This window comes from Vigna angularis, chromosome 5, assembly GCF_016808095.1.
Source record: "Vigna angularis cultivar LongXiaoDou No.4 chromosome 5, ASM1680809v1, whole genome shotgun sequence".
In the NCBI taxonomy this organism is placed as follows: Eukaryota; Viridiplantae; Streptophyta; class Magnoliopsida; order Fabales; family Fabaceae; genus Vigna; species Vigna angularis.
Window position 1 is genome coordinate 8420855 of NC_068974.1, and position 17250 is coordinate 8438104.

Sequence of the window (17250 nt, forward strand, 5' to 3'; positions counted from 1 at the left end):
GATGGATCAAACAAGGATTTAAGTGTGTATGCTTTGCTTATATGTTCTGCACTAGTAGAGGTCTTAAAAAAACATAAAATTAGTTTTGTTCAAACACACATAATCAAATTTTGAGTGCTTTGCCAAAACATATAGCTTCAGCAATTTGCAAAAAAAAAGAAGTAAAATCACCAATCTATTTTGTGCTTGCTGTTTTGAATGTGGCTAAGGCACTCTTCCAATTGTGTGTGTGTGTGTGTGTTTTAACATCTTAATTTGAGCCTCTATTATCATCATTTTATAGAATATATTAGTTTGAAGCATGCCAAATTATTTCTACTCAATATTAGATCTTTCTCTTCATGTATGCATAGAATTTTTGGTGTGATTGCCTCTTGTTTGTGTGTAATCTTTTGCTGCAGTGTTTTTTCATATTTGCCTTTGTTTTGATTACTTCGTTTTCCTTGTTGTTTTGTCTCTTGTAGTCCTCTAGTTTACTACCATTTTTCTGTGCCAATTTTTCTTGCTTTCCTAGGTTTCTTTTACATCATTTGTCTAGTAGTTTTCACTTGATTTTTTGGCCTCTTGAAGTGTGTGTCTCTTAGCTTGTGTCCTTGTATTTGTTGAGGTTGATTATACATCCTTTCACTTGTATTTTCCACTAATTAAGTGCTCTGAATTGTGACTTTGAGACATCCTTCTATCTTGAGTGAAGATTGCAAGTGAGTTGGAGTGGTCCTTTCTTTCTTCTAGCCAAAACCGTGAACAAACACTAAGGAGAGTGTTGTTGTTTTTTATGTGTTTTAGCTATTTTTCTAACCTTTTTGTTTGTGAGTTTTGCTTCTATTTTGTGTAGTAAATATGTCTACAAGTTCAATTTTTCCCCAAGGTAGATAACACTCATGGAAGCACATCTAGCAAATTGGACATGAAGAAAGCCTTCAAGCAAATCCAAAAGCAACTTGATGTTCTCAGCAACAATATGGATAAGGCGTTCAAGTTGAAGGGACAACAAGAAGAGCACAAGGTTTCTTCTCATACGCTTAAACCGTCCAAGAAGCACCATGAGGATCGTCCTAGTGGAAATCCAATGATGCCGCTTCCCAAGCTCAAATTGTCTTCCTTTCAAGGAGAAGAAGATCCCTCCATTTGTTTAGATTGGAGAGCTAAAGTAGATAAAAAAATTTCTTTGTATAATGTAGATGAAGCATTTCATGTAAAGTTAGCTTGTTTAGCTTTAGAAGGATATGCTAAACAATGGCTAAATCGGAGAAACTTGACCACCATGGGCTTACCAGCGAGCACATGGGAACTTTTTAAGCATATTATAATCTATCGCTTCGTACCTCCTCACTACGTTAGGGAACTCTTGGTTAAGCTCCAACGACTTAAGCAAGGTACACGAAGTGTGGAGGAATATGCACGGGAGCTTGAAGTGCTGATGCATCGTACTAACACCATTAAAAATGAACACAAAAATAACAAGGTTTATTAGTGGACTTAATAGAAACATTCAAGATCTAATTGAATTCCATAATGATGAGAATTTGGATGTAGTGGTTCATCGGGCCATGAAAGTAGAGAAGCAACTCTTGCAAAAAGAAGATTTTCGTAACAAATTTTCAAACTCTTCATGAGATGCTTTCTACAAATCCTCATTATCAAAGGATAAAGCCAAGGATGTTTCTAAGGAGCCTACTAATAAATTTTGTCCTCATTATTCTTCTAACCATCCTTCTTCCCAACCTAAATCCCCTTATAGACCAAGTCATATTAAATGTTTTAAATTCTTAGGACATGGTCATATAGTTTCTGCCTGCCTCAACAAAAAGGCAACATGCATTGAGGGTGAGGGTGAAGCAATAGTCACTAATGAGTCTACCTCTTCCTCATCCCAAATTTATAGCTCTTCTTCCTCATTAAGTGAAGAAAAAGATAAGGTTATGCTTAATTATTTAAATGAAGTTCTTCAAGATTGAAAAGAGGAGAGAGTAAAAGAAGAGAGGAAAGAAAGAGAAGAGAGGGCAAAAGCAAAAAATGAGAGGAAAGAAATAGAGGAAAGAGCAAAGAAAGAAAAAGAAGAACTTGTGAAAGAAAAGGAGAAGGCAAAAGTGTTGGTACCAGCAATCGGTATCGTTGAGTCGCGCAGCGGAATAAAATAGCATAAAGCGTGTTCGGTCAATTTAAAAAATGGTTCCTTTAATTTTCTTATAAAATTTTTAACAAACAGTTGATGTACAAAAAATGTAAAGAGTATAGTGAGTATAAAAATCACAAATGATTTTTATCCTAGTTCGAATAAAAAGATTCTACGTCCAGTCGTTAATCACTATGAATAGTGATTAACCTTTTTCACTAAAAATTAGTTTTACAGTTTGTACAAATCACAAGATAATGAATGGAGATTAAGAAACGAGAACACCTTTCGTTCGACAAACGAACTGAACAAATCTTCCTTCGACAAACAAACCGGAAGCAACTTCCTTCGACAAACGAACCAGAAGCAAGAACACTCAGCCAACTTGAAGAGAACAACTCCGACCTTTGACACACAAAGCGCGAGCTTCTCCTTTTCACAAGACTTGACAATGAGCACGAACTAGCACTTGAGAACTTCCTCAGACTGCATTGTATTCTCAAAATCACATAGATTCCCTTTTTACTCATAGAGAGCTTCCCTTAAGCACACAACTCTAATACTCTTAAAATGAAAAGTTGTTTTTTAAGAGTTGTGGAAAATACTATTTTTAAGCCCAGGTTCGTGCAGAGTCAAAAACTAAATTGACATCTCCTAACTACCAATGATAATCGATTATTGTAAGTGATAATCGATTATCTCCGAGACTTGGAACAGTTAGGATATTAACTCTTCAACTGGTCGACTCTAGTTCTTCACCTCCTTCCACTGTTCGGTTTTGAGCCCTCACAACCTTCTGTCGTTTGGCTCTATTCCTCACTGCCTTCCATCGCTCAACTCGACCCCCCTTATCACCTTCTGTCGTTCAGCTTGGTTCCTCACATCTTTCCATCGTTCGGTGCTTAATACTCGGTCTCGGTCATACCTCACTTGGTCTAAGTCATACCTTTCTTGGTCTCGGTCATGCCCTCCACCGCTCGGTCTGAACTGCTCGGTCTCGGTCATGCTCTCCACCGCTCGGTCCTCTTTCTTCTCTCTCACAACTTTCCACCGCTCGGCTCAATTCTCGTATTTCCACTCGTTCGGTCTTTAACTGTGTTCGGCCTTCATTTGTTAGAAAGCATTCGTCCTTTTAACTGCTACACGTTTTTCGGTTTTCCTCGCAAACCAACATACAAGAATGCTTTTAAACTTAATACAACAAGGGTCTTCATATTCACTATGTAACATCATCAAAATCATTATCTTTAAGTCACCAATGCTCCTCATTGGTAACAAAAAGTCTTAGATACAAAGGAAGTGTTATTGAAGGCACCTTCCACTCCCATCATTATAAAGGATTCCAGCTATTGGAGGGGAGTTTTACAATCCTTCCACTTTTCTCCCATTATTAAGCTTTCTTCCTTTCCTAAACTCTTTTATGAAAATATCCCACCTCTCTCATCCCTTATTTCCACTTCTTCACACACCATTCCAAACCACATCTTGAGTTAATGTTTTCTTTTTTACCCTTAACTCAAGACAAAGTAAACATTTTTCTAAAGAAGGATTCCTAGTTTTCATCAAGCAAATAAATCCAATTTCAAATAAGCCTTCTTATAATATTTCTTTTCTATATACGTTGTTTGGAAAACATTAATTCATTCACAATATGTCTTATGCTTTTTGCAGGTTAACATTTGATCTAGGAGTTCCTTTAGTTTATAAAAGAAATAAGTCATTAATCTCACTTTTTTGCAGGTTTTTTTCAAGATTCGAGGTTGAATCCTCTCCAACCTTGGGTGATTATATGATCATAGATGGGGCAAGAATGAAGAGTTTTAAGAGTGACAAGAAGTATAAAAAGAAATAGCATAAGTTTTCTTATGCTTGTATTTTGCATATTCTAGTTTCTAGTTTCTTTAAGGTGTAACCAATGTGGGGACTTCACATAGCTTAGACTTAAAAGAAAGAAGAATAAATAAGTCTCTTCTCCTTTCAGTTGCTTGTAGTGCAAGTTAGCTCATGTATAGTTTTAGTTTTGATCTTTACACTAGTTAGGTAGCTTATATACCCTTAAGAAGTTAAAGAATTAAGAAATATGGGACTTAAAACAACCTTGGGAGCTGTTGTCCAGACTTGAAGACCTTCAAGTCCCGTATCTTTTAGTTTTCTCCATCTACTTAATCTTCTAGTGTTATATGAGCAACCTGAGGTCTCCTTTGTACATGCACCTTGAACACCTTCAAATTTGAATATAAAGAGTGTTTTGCCTTCAATTGCATTACTTCTTTGAGATAAAATTCTTTCTCTTAGTTTAATTTTGGATCTTATCTTGTGAAGAACAAGTGGCGATCCTCCTTGGCATTTATCTTGGATCCTTTCAACTGGCATGCCTTCCAATTTGTAGGTTTTCTCTCATTTCTCTCTTACATTTGTAGTCTTTTAGTTCCATTTCTTAATTGTTCCTGTTTAGTTCTTAGGCTTATTTCTATCTAGGCATGTTATTCCATATCATAACTTAACAATCATGTTCTAACAAAAATATACACTCAAAAACACTAATTTCCAAAAAAAACCCAAAGTCTCAAAACTATTTTATTTTAAAATCCTTATTTTTCTGGATCTTACACTTTCTCATTCTTTTACTTTCTAATGTGTCAATTTTCGTAGTTCCACTCAAACAAAATAATCAATTCACATTATAATTTTATACATACTAGGATAAATTTTTTACTATTAATTTCACTATTATGAACTGATAATATTATTATTGAATATTTGTATTTTAACATTTGAACGCTTTATTATATATATTATTAATATTTTTCTTTATACTATGATAAGTCTACCTTTTTGAAATAAACAATAATTACCTTAAAAAATTTCCAAGAAATATTATTTTGACTATTATGATAAGATAGATCATTTTTCAAGTACCATTTTAAATTTTATTTATACATAATTACATTTTAACATTTTAATTTTTATTTATGTATAATTAGTATCTTTATTCATACTATTATACACTAGTACAATAAAGGGAAACGACACGGTTATTTTCGGTTATACGCAGTGGTTCATGAATCGAGGTATATACAGGCGAGGTAAAAAGGGTATTCTTTTTGCCTCGGTTCAGAACCGAGGTAGTATGTGGGGGTATTTTACCTTGGTTGGTTTCGAACAAAGGCGGTAGATGCCTTTTTTTTTCTTCAGAAAATGGGTTTTTTTTGCCTCACTTGGTTTTGAATAGAGGCGGTAGATGTTTTTTTTTAAAAAAAATGGGATCTTTTGCTTATTCAAAATCAATTCTTTTTCATCTCCAATGGACAATGGAGGCGGCAACGAAACAGATGAAGGCGGCAATGAACGACCGAAGGCAGCGACAGACAGTTTAAAGCGGTGACGAACAACCAGTGGTTGTGGCGAACGGTAGGTGGCGACAACGAACAACGTTCGCACAAGAGAAATAGGGGGAGCAAGGTTCGTGCGAGAGCAATGGAGGCCACAAACCAAGAGCTTCGCTTGAGAGAGCGAATGGCTACGCGAGATAGAAGAAGGAACATTAGGTTAAAATTTCTTACGACGACGGCTAGTGGTGGAGGCAGCGGTGACGCCTAGTGGTGGAGGCAGTGGTGGTGGCTAGTGGTGGAGGCAGCGGCGGTAGAGCGGCAAGGAAAACCTATTCGCGTGAGATGGGAAGTTATTGTTCGCGCTGCTCTTAAACGGAAGAAGAAGAGTGAAAATGTGTGTGTTGTGTTATGGTTCTGGAATATAACTATCGAAGAGGCTATTACCTCAGTTATAAAAAAAAACCGATGCGTAAACCTTCCAGAAAAAATTTAAAATAAAATTGTAAATGGAAAATTTAAAAATACTAACTATAGGCCTCGGTTCGTAGTTAAACCGAGGCATAAAGGGCCTATGATATCAGTTAAAATGGAACCGAGGCAGTAGAAGTTGAAAAATAGGATATGAAACGTTCAAAATCAGAGGTTGTCATTTTTTGGCAGGACATACTGCTTCGGTTGGTCAGAGAACCAAGGCAATAGGCCTATTTCAAAAAAGTTGTCAGAGTTTTTCGCCTCGATTGGTCAGAGAACCGAGACAGTAGGCCTATTTCAAAAAAGTTGTTAGAGTTTTTTCGCCTCGGTTGGTTAGAGAACCGAGGTAGTAGACCTATTTCAAAAAAACTGTCAGAGTTTTTCGCCTCAGTTGGTTAGAGAACTGATGTAGTAGGCCTATTTCAAAAAAATTGTCAGAGTTTTTCGCCTTGGTTGGTCAGAGAACCGAGACAGTAGGCCTATTTCAGAAAGACAGTCAGAGTTTTTCGCTTCGGGTTGTCAGAGAACAGAGGCAGTAGGCCTATTTCAAAAAAGTTGTTAGGTAAAATGTCTGATTTGCATGAGATCAGCAGGATTTTTTGCCTCGGTTGGTCAGAGAATCGAGACAATATACACCTTTAGGCATCGGTTCACACTGAAACGAGATATATAGTGTCACCAAAATTACGAAATTACCACCGTGTTTCTATTCGTTTCGGTTTTTTTGAAACCGAAGCCTAATTTAAAAAGCTCTTTATTTACTATGGATAATAATATTTCTACTCCTTTTTATGACCGTAAACACTTGTTTATGAAAAAGTAACTTAAACATTTTATTTGATTTCAAATTAAATTTAGACCATAGCATTTAACGTGTATTTGTTTTAAGGTGCCACACTGTACACACGCTAATATAAGGATTGATTTGAGGTTGTGTGAGCTCACTCTTTCGGTGGTTGGGAAATGATTTGTGAGCTATGATTTAAGTGAGAAACATTCACTCATATATAAGATTTTTTAGGAAATACTATTCAGATTATGCACAAAGTCAAAAATAACCTTATTTGGATGCATTTATTTGACATAAAAAATGAGGGACTAGATTCTGGGTGTAGTGGAAGGCGATGAATGCATTCTGGGTGTAAAGAAAATAATACTTGCACAGCCTTACAAAACTTACAGCCATTTTACTATCTATTTTAAAATAAAATAAAACAAATCTAATCAAAATATTATTATTTAAATGACTAAATGAATTTTAAGTTGGTAAATAATTTAAGTTGTCAATTATAAGTTGTTAAATGGGTATATTTTGTTTGGGGATGTGAAACATAACATCACCATAGTATTTAAAAATATGTAATTAATTTTTTTTCCTTAAATTCCCTTTTAATTTTAATTTTATCTTCCCAATTTTAACTTTTTTATTTATAAATACAAATTTTAGTTTAGTTTTAATATCATTTCCATTATTTACATTTAAAATTTAAAATTATATAATTTGTTTTCAAGGGAAATAGGCACATAAATACCAATTTGAAATAAAAGTAAAATGAATTAGTCCAAGTAATAGGCGCGTATATTTAGTGCTACTGATATCTGCAATTTGATGCACTCTTTTAACAGGCGTGAAGGTTTCATTTGGGACAAGGAAATGGCAGCATGGCATTTCCTCAAACAGTTAACATGCATAGTCGGTGCTCATTCTCCCACCCTTTCCCGCCGCCTCATACACTACTCATCCGTCGTTCCCTTTCTCTCCATCCATCACAAAAATGTTGGGTACCAATGCCTTCCCCATTTCCGTGTCAATTTTCGTGCCGCAGTTACGAATGCGAAGTTTTCCGCAGCTTCTTCTTCCCCAACTACATGGGACACGTCGTTGACTCCACCGGCTCCTTATACTTCCGTTCTGATTCACTGCCCCAAAGACAGTGCAGTAAGCTTCTTTCTCAGTTTAGCTTGTTCCTTTTCTCTTTCAACACTGTAAGTCATTGTTTGTATAACATCAGTGGAATAATAAAATATTTTTTTGAGTTAAAAATAATTTTAGAAACTCTGCTGTACTGGTTTCTTTAAAAGTTAATTTTTAATTTATGTCTAAGCTAATTTTAGTTTAGATTTAAAGGATCGATTTAGTCCTTAAACATGTAAACTTGTAACTATTTAGTCAGTGAGAACCACAAATCTGAGTATTAGTCTTTTAACGTGTACAAAGTATGAATTGATTCGTAACCTTTAAAACTTAGGCAAATTGATCCTTAAAATATATGATGTGCCGAAGTAGTTCTTGAACATTGCAGAAAAAAAAAAAAAGAGATGGACATAAAGAGATGACTGTGAGATTATATACAAATAAGATACTTTTATTGATAAGTCTTTTAAAGTGATATTAAAAATAAATCTGTAAGAACTTGATTTAAAACTGACAATATCTTACTAGTATGGAGATCTATATGTATATATTGAACCTTTCTGCCCTATTTTCGCATGTTATACATTCAAGGACAAGATAGGATATTAGTTTTATTAAGATTAAATTGTCACCGATTTACACATCATGGACCTAATGACCATTTACGAACTTATGATTGTAATTTGTTTTAATTATCCTTTTTATTTTCTCTATGCTAGAGTCTTTACGAAGATTTTTATTAAATAAGACTTAATCAAGTATCGTTCAACTACATGTCCACTTTATTTATATTTAGAAAATAGATTCAATATATTAAATAGAGAAAATTTGGAATCTTTTGACAATAAAGATATAATATAAGATTAAATAAAAAGGTATGATGTAGATATTCCTGATTATAAAGGATTTGCGTTTTATTTCTATAATTATAACTCTCTCTTTCGAGTTGGATAGTATAAAAGTTGTATGTGCTCAAGAATTGAGGCAAACGATATAGGATTTCCCAACAATTCTGTACGTTGATAAGCTGATAAGATTTATTTATTTTTACTGAATCCCACAAAATTGATATATGAATGACTAATTTGGATTGGACTAGGAAGCTGCAATGTATTTGTGGTCTATGAGGAAGGAAGTGTCCACTAGACTTCAATAACATATTTAGGTTCATTTTGAACATACTTTTGCATAAATTTTCTCTTATCTTGCAAATATGGTTGACCACCCTTCCACTTTGTGCTATCAAGGATATGCTTTCTGAAGCCCTTTTAAGCTTTGGTGCAAGTTCGGTTAGCATGGATCAAGATGATGTCTCTCAAAGTACGGATGAGGTAAACTTGCTCATTTTTTGTTATAGTTAGTTTCTTATTGTAATTTTCTTTCCTTTTAATTTTTGTTGGGTGCTTTAGTGGTATTAAATTTGTTTGTTTTATTTGTTTCAATTCCAACTTAATTGTAGTTATGTTTATGATTGTGTTAGGAATCTCACATTAAGTATAATAAGCTACTTGTGTTAGAATAACTGCACCTATGTATCATAATTAAGCCTACTTAAAGGTAGTGTGCTAGTCTTTATGTGTAGTATCTTAAAGGTAGTGTGCTAGTCTTTATGTGTAGTATCTATAGTAGTCCTTAGGTCTGCATCTAGGTATATAGGGCATATCCTTAATCTTCCATGTACTTTTGTATCAGAACTTTATTATAAATAGATGAAAGTGAGAGGGATCAATTAAGTCTTCTGTCTAGTCTCCTTTGTCGACACCTATAGTTGTTATCCACAATTGTTCGATGTCGCTTGTCGTTGTCCATCATTGTTCGACACTGTTTTGCCACTATGTGCAACTGTGCAGTTCCAGCACCATCAACCTCTATTATTAGTCACTATTAGGTCTCAATTTAATTATTTAGATAGACCCTATTTTCGATGACTTTTCTCAAATAGATCTCTTACTTTTTTTTTGTCTCAATTGGGTCCTTATTTTTAAAAAATTTAAGCAATTAGGTCCTTGCTGTTAGTTCCGTACTAACACCATTAAAGAGTGTGTCACGTGTCAGTTCGTGATTTTTTTGAATTTTTTAAACATTTTTAATTATTTTTATTTTTATGTTTTTTATGTTTTTTTTGAAAAATAAAAAATTTGTCACGTGTCAAGCTGACATTTTGTCACGTGGCAATGACAATGTGATGTGGCACTAACAGTGTCACTATCAGGCCACATGTCATTGTATTTATCTCAATTTGGTCTTTTTATTTTTATTTTGTTTTAATTTAGTTCCTATATTTTTATTTTGTCTTAATTTAGTTCTAATTTTTTTAAAAATTAAACAATTTTGTTCATTTTCAAATTCAAACAAAATTTATTTTGTATATAAATCTTTACAAAAAAATTTATACAAATTGATATTTTTTTATTAGAAAAATAAAAAAATTACGAACTAACATATGTCACATTTTTATTTATGTGGTATTAACGAAAATAACTTAATTGTATTAAAGGTCTCAAAACAAAAACTAAATTGAGACAAATAAAAATAAAGAAACTCATTTAGAATTTTTCTGTAAAATTAAACCACAAATGAAATCTTTTAACCTAAATAATATGAATGAACAAACTATAAAAATAGTTTCAATACTTCCTCATCAATTCATAAAAAGTTTTTGGAGTTAAACATTAAGATTTGGAATACATCATCACTAACAATTCACTTGACAGAAACAAATTTAAAGACAAGAATTTGGAAAACGTATGTACCATTATTTCATTTAGTTAAATTTTCTAAAATTATTCGTGTGTAAGTGCAATAACCTACATGCCGATATTTCATTTAGTTTAATTTAATCTTTTAATCATTTAATGCATAGACCAAATTGAAACAAAATAAAAACACAGGGACCAAATTGGAACAAAATAAAAATATAGGGACCAAATTGAGACAAATGCAATGACATGTGGCACTGTCAATGCCACGTCATATTATCAGTGTCAGGTCACTATCATTGTCACGTGATACAATGTCAGCTTGACACAAATTTTTTATTAAAAAAAAAATAAAAAATAAAAAATAAAAATAAAAGTAATTAAAAAAATATTTAAAAAATTTTAAAAAACCACGAGCTTACATGCGACACCTCTTTAAGGATGTTAGTATGGAACTAACAGCAAAAACCTAATTGTTACAATTTTTAAAAAATAAAGATCCAATTGAGACAAAAAAAAAAATAGACCTATTTAATAAAAGTTACCGAAAATAGGGACTATCTGACTAATTAAACCTTAGGTTTCTCTAAAGTATACTTTGTACTTGTGTCATTAAATACACAATTTACAAAAATAGAAAACTCTTTAATCATTACTTCAATGACAATGTCATCAATAATATACACCATTGAATAAATGCATCTTGCCGCCAATCGGTGATATAAGACCAACAGCCAATTGGTAATATAAGACCAAGGGGTCAATCTCACTCTTAATTGTGCCAAATTTCTAAACTGCAGTGCTAAATTTGAAAAGTCAGGCTTTGGAGATTGTTTGAGACTATTCATAGATTTGCAAAGATTGCGTACATGTCTTGGGAGACTTCCCTTGAGCTACAAATCTATGAGATTGTTCCATGTAGACCTTTTCCAAAAGATTTCCATACAGAAAAAATATCTTGGTTATACACTAGGTTGTTTATCACTTGCTAAGAAATTAAATCTCCAACCGTAATCTTTCTAAAAATTATAAATTCCATTTTGACACTAAGCTGTTGCTCACTTGTATTGATGAAATATTTCCTGCAGATTTGCATTAGTTCAATATTTCCTGAAGTTGAGGATATAAATATCAGCATTTTACATGCAGCTGGTTCTATTGGCTTGAAGGAGATACCTAGATATGAAGTTAAAATTTATGAGGAGGATGACTGGATGAGGAGATCTCAGGTCAATCTTTTCTTCTTTTACTCTCTTGTTTTATATAGTCATTGTTTTTCTTGTCGTGCTACTGAAGAGATCAAAACTAATGCATGTGCAAATTCCATTAAAGATGAAATATATATTTATTGCGTTAATTCCACATCTCTGTTGTCTCCTTCTTAGTAATTCTTCTCCTATAGGATGAGGTAAGCTGCCTTCTTCATAAAAGGATGTCTTTGTTTGTTTTTCACTCTGAAAAGTGTTGAAGAAATTTGTCTCCATTTTTTGGTGTTTTCTCAAACAATTATTTGTAGCCATGGCTTACTAAGGGAAAAATCATATAAGTATCCTGTGTAAACCAGAAACTGGCTTTCCTTGAAAAGTTTTAATCTGTGAGAAGGAAAGGAACTATGATATAAAGACCTTTTGCTAATTGCTGAATACTAATTATTTGTTTTTTCTCACACCAGCACTATACTGTTTTCTAACCTTAACATTCTTATGTACGGCATGCTGTAAAAAGGGAAATCGTTGATATTGCTGAAAATTGTCAAATCTATATTTATTATTGAAAATGACTTGGCAAATTCACCTATCTATGGTTATATACAGGAATCACTTCATCCAGTTCAAATTACTCAATGGCTATGGGTGGTGCCTCAGTGGTGTACTCCACCAGTATGACTATCTTAACCTTTCTCTATCTAGTACTCATTATAAACTTAGTATGATTGCTGATATTGCGTTTGGTCTCTCTTAATCTGTTTGTTTTGGTAACTTCTGTCAATATCCTTGTTATATTTTTTGCCTCTGTAAGTTAAATGTTCTGAGAGATAGTGAAGCTGAAAATTGAAAAGGAATTTTCTGATAATGAATCCTAGATTTTGCACAGGATGTTCAAGCAACAAATATAATTGTCAACCCTGGACTAGCTTTTGGAACAGGGGAACACGCCACTACCAAACTCTGTCTATTACTCTTACACGGTTGTATTAAAGGAGGGGAGCACATTCTGGACTATGGTACGGGAACTGGAATTCTTGCTATTGCAGCTCTTAAGGTAGTCAATTGTTAAACTATACTTAAGAATCAAACTATAATGAAAAGAACTATTATGGAAAACATGCTGAGGGTCACACCATAATCATTTGTCCATTGCAACTGTACTTTTCTCCGTTTTTTTTTTCTTTTCCTTTCACTTGGGCTGTAGTTGTTGACTGCTGCTTCTGTGCGAAACCTTAAACTACACAGGACCAGTATTAACAAATTGCGAGTTTTCAGACTATTGGTTGTTTTCTCGTATTTTCATCATAATAAAATGTTTAGACTGTAAATTTTTAGAAACTGCTATATGGCAAATGGCAGGAAGTTACTTAACTTTAAATCCATATAGCATATATGTTAAGATCAGATATGAATACAGGGACACTATGAGCCTAAATATATGAATTGATTTGGCTTGTGAATGATCTTCCATATTCTCTCAACGAATAATATCGTTTTATACTGCGGAAACTTCTTGACGTACAAATTGGGTATCGTCTTAACTGGAAGTAATATTTGTTTCATAAAATGAGAAATAAAAATGCAATTCTGTATTGCTAAAAGTTATGTGCATCCAGTTATCCACGTATTTTGAGTAAGAAAATATGCTTTGATATGTTTCCCATTCTTCCTTTTTAATAACAATACCACCACATCTTTGTCTAGAACTTGTTCGATATATAGTTCCTTGTGCATCGATTATCCAACATCTTCATGTAGTTTTTTCTTTTTCAGATTTAGAAAATACTGCCAAAATCTGTGTAGCAGCTTTTTTATATTGTTTACGTTTTATACATTATAGTTGACTCTTCAATTCCAACTTTGACATCCTATGGTTTACCAGTTTGGAGCTGCCTTCGCTGTTGGAGTTGATGTAGATTCAGAAGCAATTGCATCAGCATCTCAAAACGCTTCTCTGAACAACATCAGACCAGACAAAATGCAACTGCACCTGATTACTAACAAAACCTCTTCATCTTGCAAAGATGACTCGACATTTGGAGTTATGGAGAGGGAAAATACTTACGAGATACAAACAATCACTACTTACTGTGCTAAGTTTGATGTGGTTATTGCAAATATACTCTTAAATCCTTTAATGGATCTTGCCGATCAAATTACCTCTTATGCGAAGCCTGGAGCCGTTGTTGGTCTCTCGGGTGTCTTATCTGAGCAGGTAATTTAATTAAAGCATATCTAATTTTTTATTCAAAATGCTTCATTGTGTTTTTTGTTACTTGGGGTTACTATTTGGGGATATTCCTTCTTAATTCCGTTATGCGCCTGAGGTCCTTGCCCTTGTGTTTTATACAGGTTCAGTACATCATAGAAAGATATTCGCCATTCTTAGAAGACATAAAAGTGTCCAAAATGGATGACTGGGCCTGCGTAAGTGGTAGGAAAAGAATATATATGAATGTGAGATGACTCATTAAGTGAACAATTAGGAGGTTTAGTAGTTCCCAGGCAATCCCTTGTGCAGCTTAATGTCACTGTGTAAAAGTTATCATTGTCATATTTGGTTGTTGTAATTCACTTGCCAAGCAGAAAATTAAAGTGAAGAGGCACTCCAAAGCATAATTCCCTGCCCTAATTCATGATACCCTTCCTTAGCTTATAAATTTATGATTTTCTTGAGCTTATATTTTTTATATCTTTTGAGATTGTACGTAATAGCCTTCTTCTTTTCTCTTCCTACACTAATTTCTTGTACGTAATACACTACGTAATAGCATTATACTGACACTTATTCATTATAATAACTCCTTGATTGTTTGAAAATAATGTATCGTTTCCTGAGGTTGTTGTAAAAGTTAAAAAAGGAGGTATCACATCCACTATGAGGCCATGCATAGGGGATTCCTTCTCATGTGTCATGTGACTTTTTTTTGTGGTTCTTTATTGATCAGAAAACAACAAAAGTGATAAGAAAAAACATATTTGTAGATGAGTTATTCTACACGCATTCACAATATTACAGATCAAATATAAAAAAATAGACGTTAAAATCAAAAAAGATATTCACGGAATGTTCTTCATTTAAAGAAAAGTCTAAAAAGATCGTACAACTTACTTCAAGCAAAGGACTAAAAAGATATGTCTACATTTACAAAGTTAACTTACCCAACGACTGCTGTGAAAAGAAGAAAGAGAAAACACAAGTATCAAGGCTATAAACTTATAAACTTAGTCTAACAAATAAATATTCATGAAGCCTATAAATAGAAAATCTCTCAAGAAGAAAATCAAGAGATAGCTGATAACGGTTGAAAAACCGTTATTTTTATACTTAATTTTGATATTAAGAACACCCTTTTTAACTTAGAAGCTTGCTTGAACTCATGTTTTTGCTTTAGTTTTGTGAATAAGAGAGTTGAAGGTGAATGTAATGGTTTTGTGCTAGATTCCCTTGATTTTGTAGGCTAATTGAATGATTTGAAAGAAGAGTTAAAGTATCGAATGGTTGGAATGCAGAAAAGTCAACCAGAGTGCAGAAAAGTTGCGCTGAGCGGAAAAGGGGCGTTGAGCGCCATTTTTAGTGCCAATTTCTTTTGTTTCGCGCCTAAGCGCCACTGCTGAGCATCATTTAAGTGTCGCACCTACTGCGGAGCGTCATTTTGGCGCTGAGCGCCGGCGACGCGTGTTTTGGGCCAGTTTTCTGCTATTGTTATGATCTGTTTTGGGCCTGGACCCGTTTTCTATTATTTTTCTGCCCTATTTAAAGACCTAGACGTCTTAGGGTTTGTATCTTTTGATGACTTAAGCACAGAAACACACTTTTCACCCCTTGGGGGGTAGATTTGGGGATGGTGACAACTCTCCTCTTCTCTTTATAGGGTTTTTCTATCTCTTCCATTCTTTCATTCCATTATTCATCTAGTTCTTCCATGACAATGGGGAACTAAACCTTATTTGTTGTTGGGATGTAACCTCTTAAACTCTCATGTATTGAATTAATTCTTGATCATATATGCTTTACTTCATTAATTGTTAGGGTTTTTCCTCTACACTCTATGCATGCTTTGTTTAACTCATTCAATTGCATGATCATTGATTTGTCGATATGGACACATACGAGGAAATCTAAAACTGGGGAAATTCTCCCGGAAGCAATATTACCTAGACACAGGAATAGGAGGATCGGTTGCCTTTAAGCTTCTGTGCGAATGTAATGCATGATTAATTGCTAGGGAGACAAGACATTGTGAACTAGTAATTAGGAGTAGGCTTTCTTCACCAAGACATCGGGTTTAAGGTAAATTAGAAAGTGACATTAACATTAATGAAGAAGATGACTTCATATATGCATGAGAGTAAATTAGGTGAAATCTAAACCCAACAACAATATCACCAACTTCATCCATTCATTCTTGTGTTTAGCCTCAATTGATCAAATTGCATTCATGTTTATTTTATTGCATTTGCATTCAAAAACTCCAAAATTTGTTCTTTAGAGTCTTAATTAGTTGAGTAATCACATAATTGCTTAGTGTCGTGAGTCTCTTGGGAAACGATACTTGGTCTTACCATTTATTATTACTTGATACGATTCGATACACTTGCCGAGAGATCTTAACAAGTTTTTGACTCCGTTTTCGGGGATTAAAAATTTGTTTATCAATATCTTAAGAGAATATTCTTAAGAAAGAAGAGCTTACAATGATATATTCATCCTGAAAAGAAGAAAAGAAAGAGTTCGAGAAAAAGAATACATCTAAGCTAAAGAAAATAGAAGAGAAGAGAAAAAGAGAAAAAGATACTCTCAAGCTTCATTTTCATATTGCTTACTATTGTAAGAGATTAAGAGAGAAACATCTATGAGTGTTTAGACTGCTTTTGTTGATGGGGGAGCTATGTGAAAGCTAAACCCAAACCCTTGTGTGTTTTTGATGATGAAAACAACATAAATGTTTCAATAAGTTACTTGCACAACAACAAAAACGTTTTAATATGCATACTTATTGTGTGTGCTTGAACTGTTGGTTTGCATACTTATTGTGGTTATACATGAGTTGTGGTATGCACATTCATGTTTGCACAAAGCATATCTAAATGAAGTAATCGATTACAGTGTTTATGTAATCAGTTAGATTCATCAAATACCAATGCATGTTTAATTGTGGCAAACTACAAGTTTTAACCGATTACACACTAGTGCAGAAATGGCCTTTAACGTCACCCCTTAGATGTCGGATCACACAATATCCAATGTAAAAAATTGATCGGTGGCATTTTGGTAAATAAGTTGGCCTTGGCGACGTTGGTTCATGGGGGGTCCGACGTCTAGACGTCGGTTACAGGTGCATAACTGACGTATATACTTTAAACCACATCAGTTCGTACAATTAGACGCCAAAAAGGGAGTGCCAGAATGTGAAAAGTCATCTTTTTCGCCATTTAGACGTCGGATCCCGCCACACCGACATCTAGATAGTCATTGAGACGTCGGTCCCCCTTACATCCGACGCCT

The 17250-nt window shown here is 33.9% G+C and overlaps 1 protein-coding gene across 1 annotated transcript; it reads left to right on the plus strand.

The window, feature by feature from the left end:
* The first annotated feature begins 7510 nt into the window (after positions 1 to 7510).
* On the plus strand, positions 7511 to 14431 carry LOC108339861 (uncharacterized). The gene is made up of 7 exons (XM_017577080.2): positions 7511 to 7858; positions 9082 to 9165; positions 11622 to 11762; positions 12348 to 12413; positions 12628 to 12795; positions 13624 to 13956; positions 14094 to 14431. The coding sequence occupies exons 1-7, from the start codon at positions 7529 to 7531 to the stop codon at positions 14205 to 14207; spliced, it is 1236 nt and encodes a 411-aa protein (XP_017432569.2). The 5' UTR covers positions 7511 to 7528; the 3' UTR covers positions 14208 to 14431.
* The last annotated feature ends 2819 nt before the right edge of the window (positions 14432 to 17250 follow it).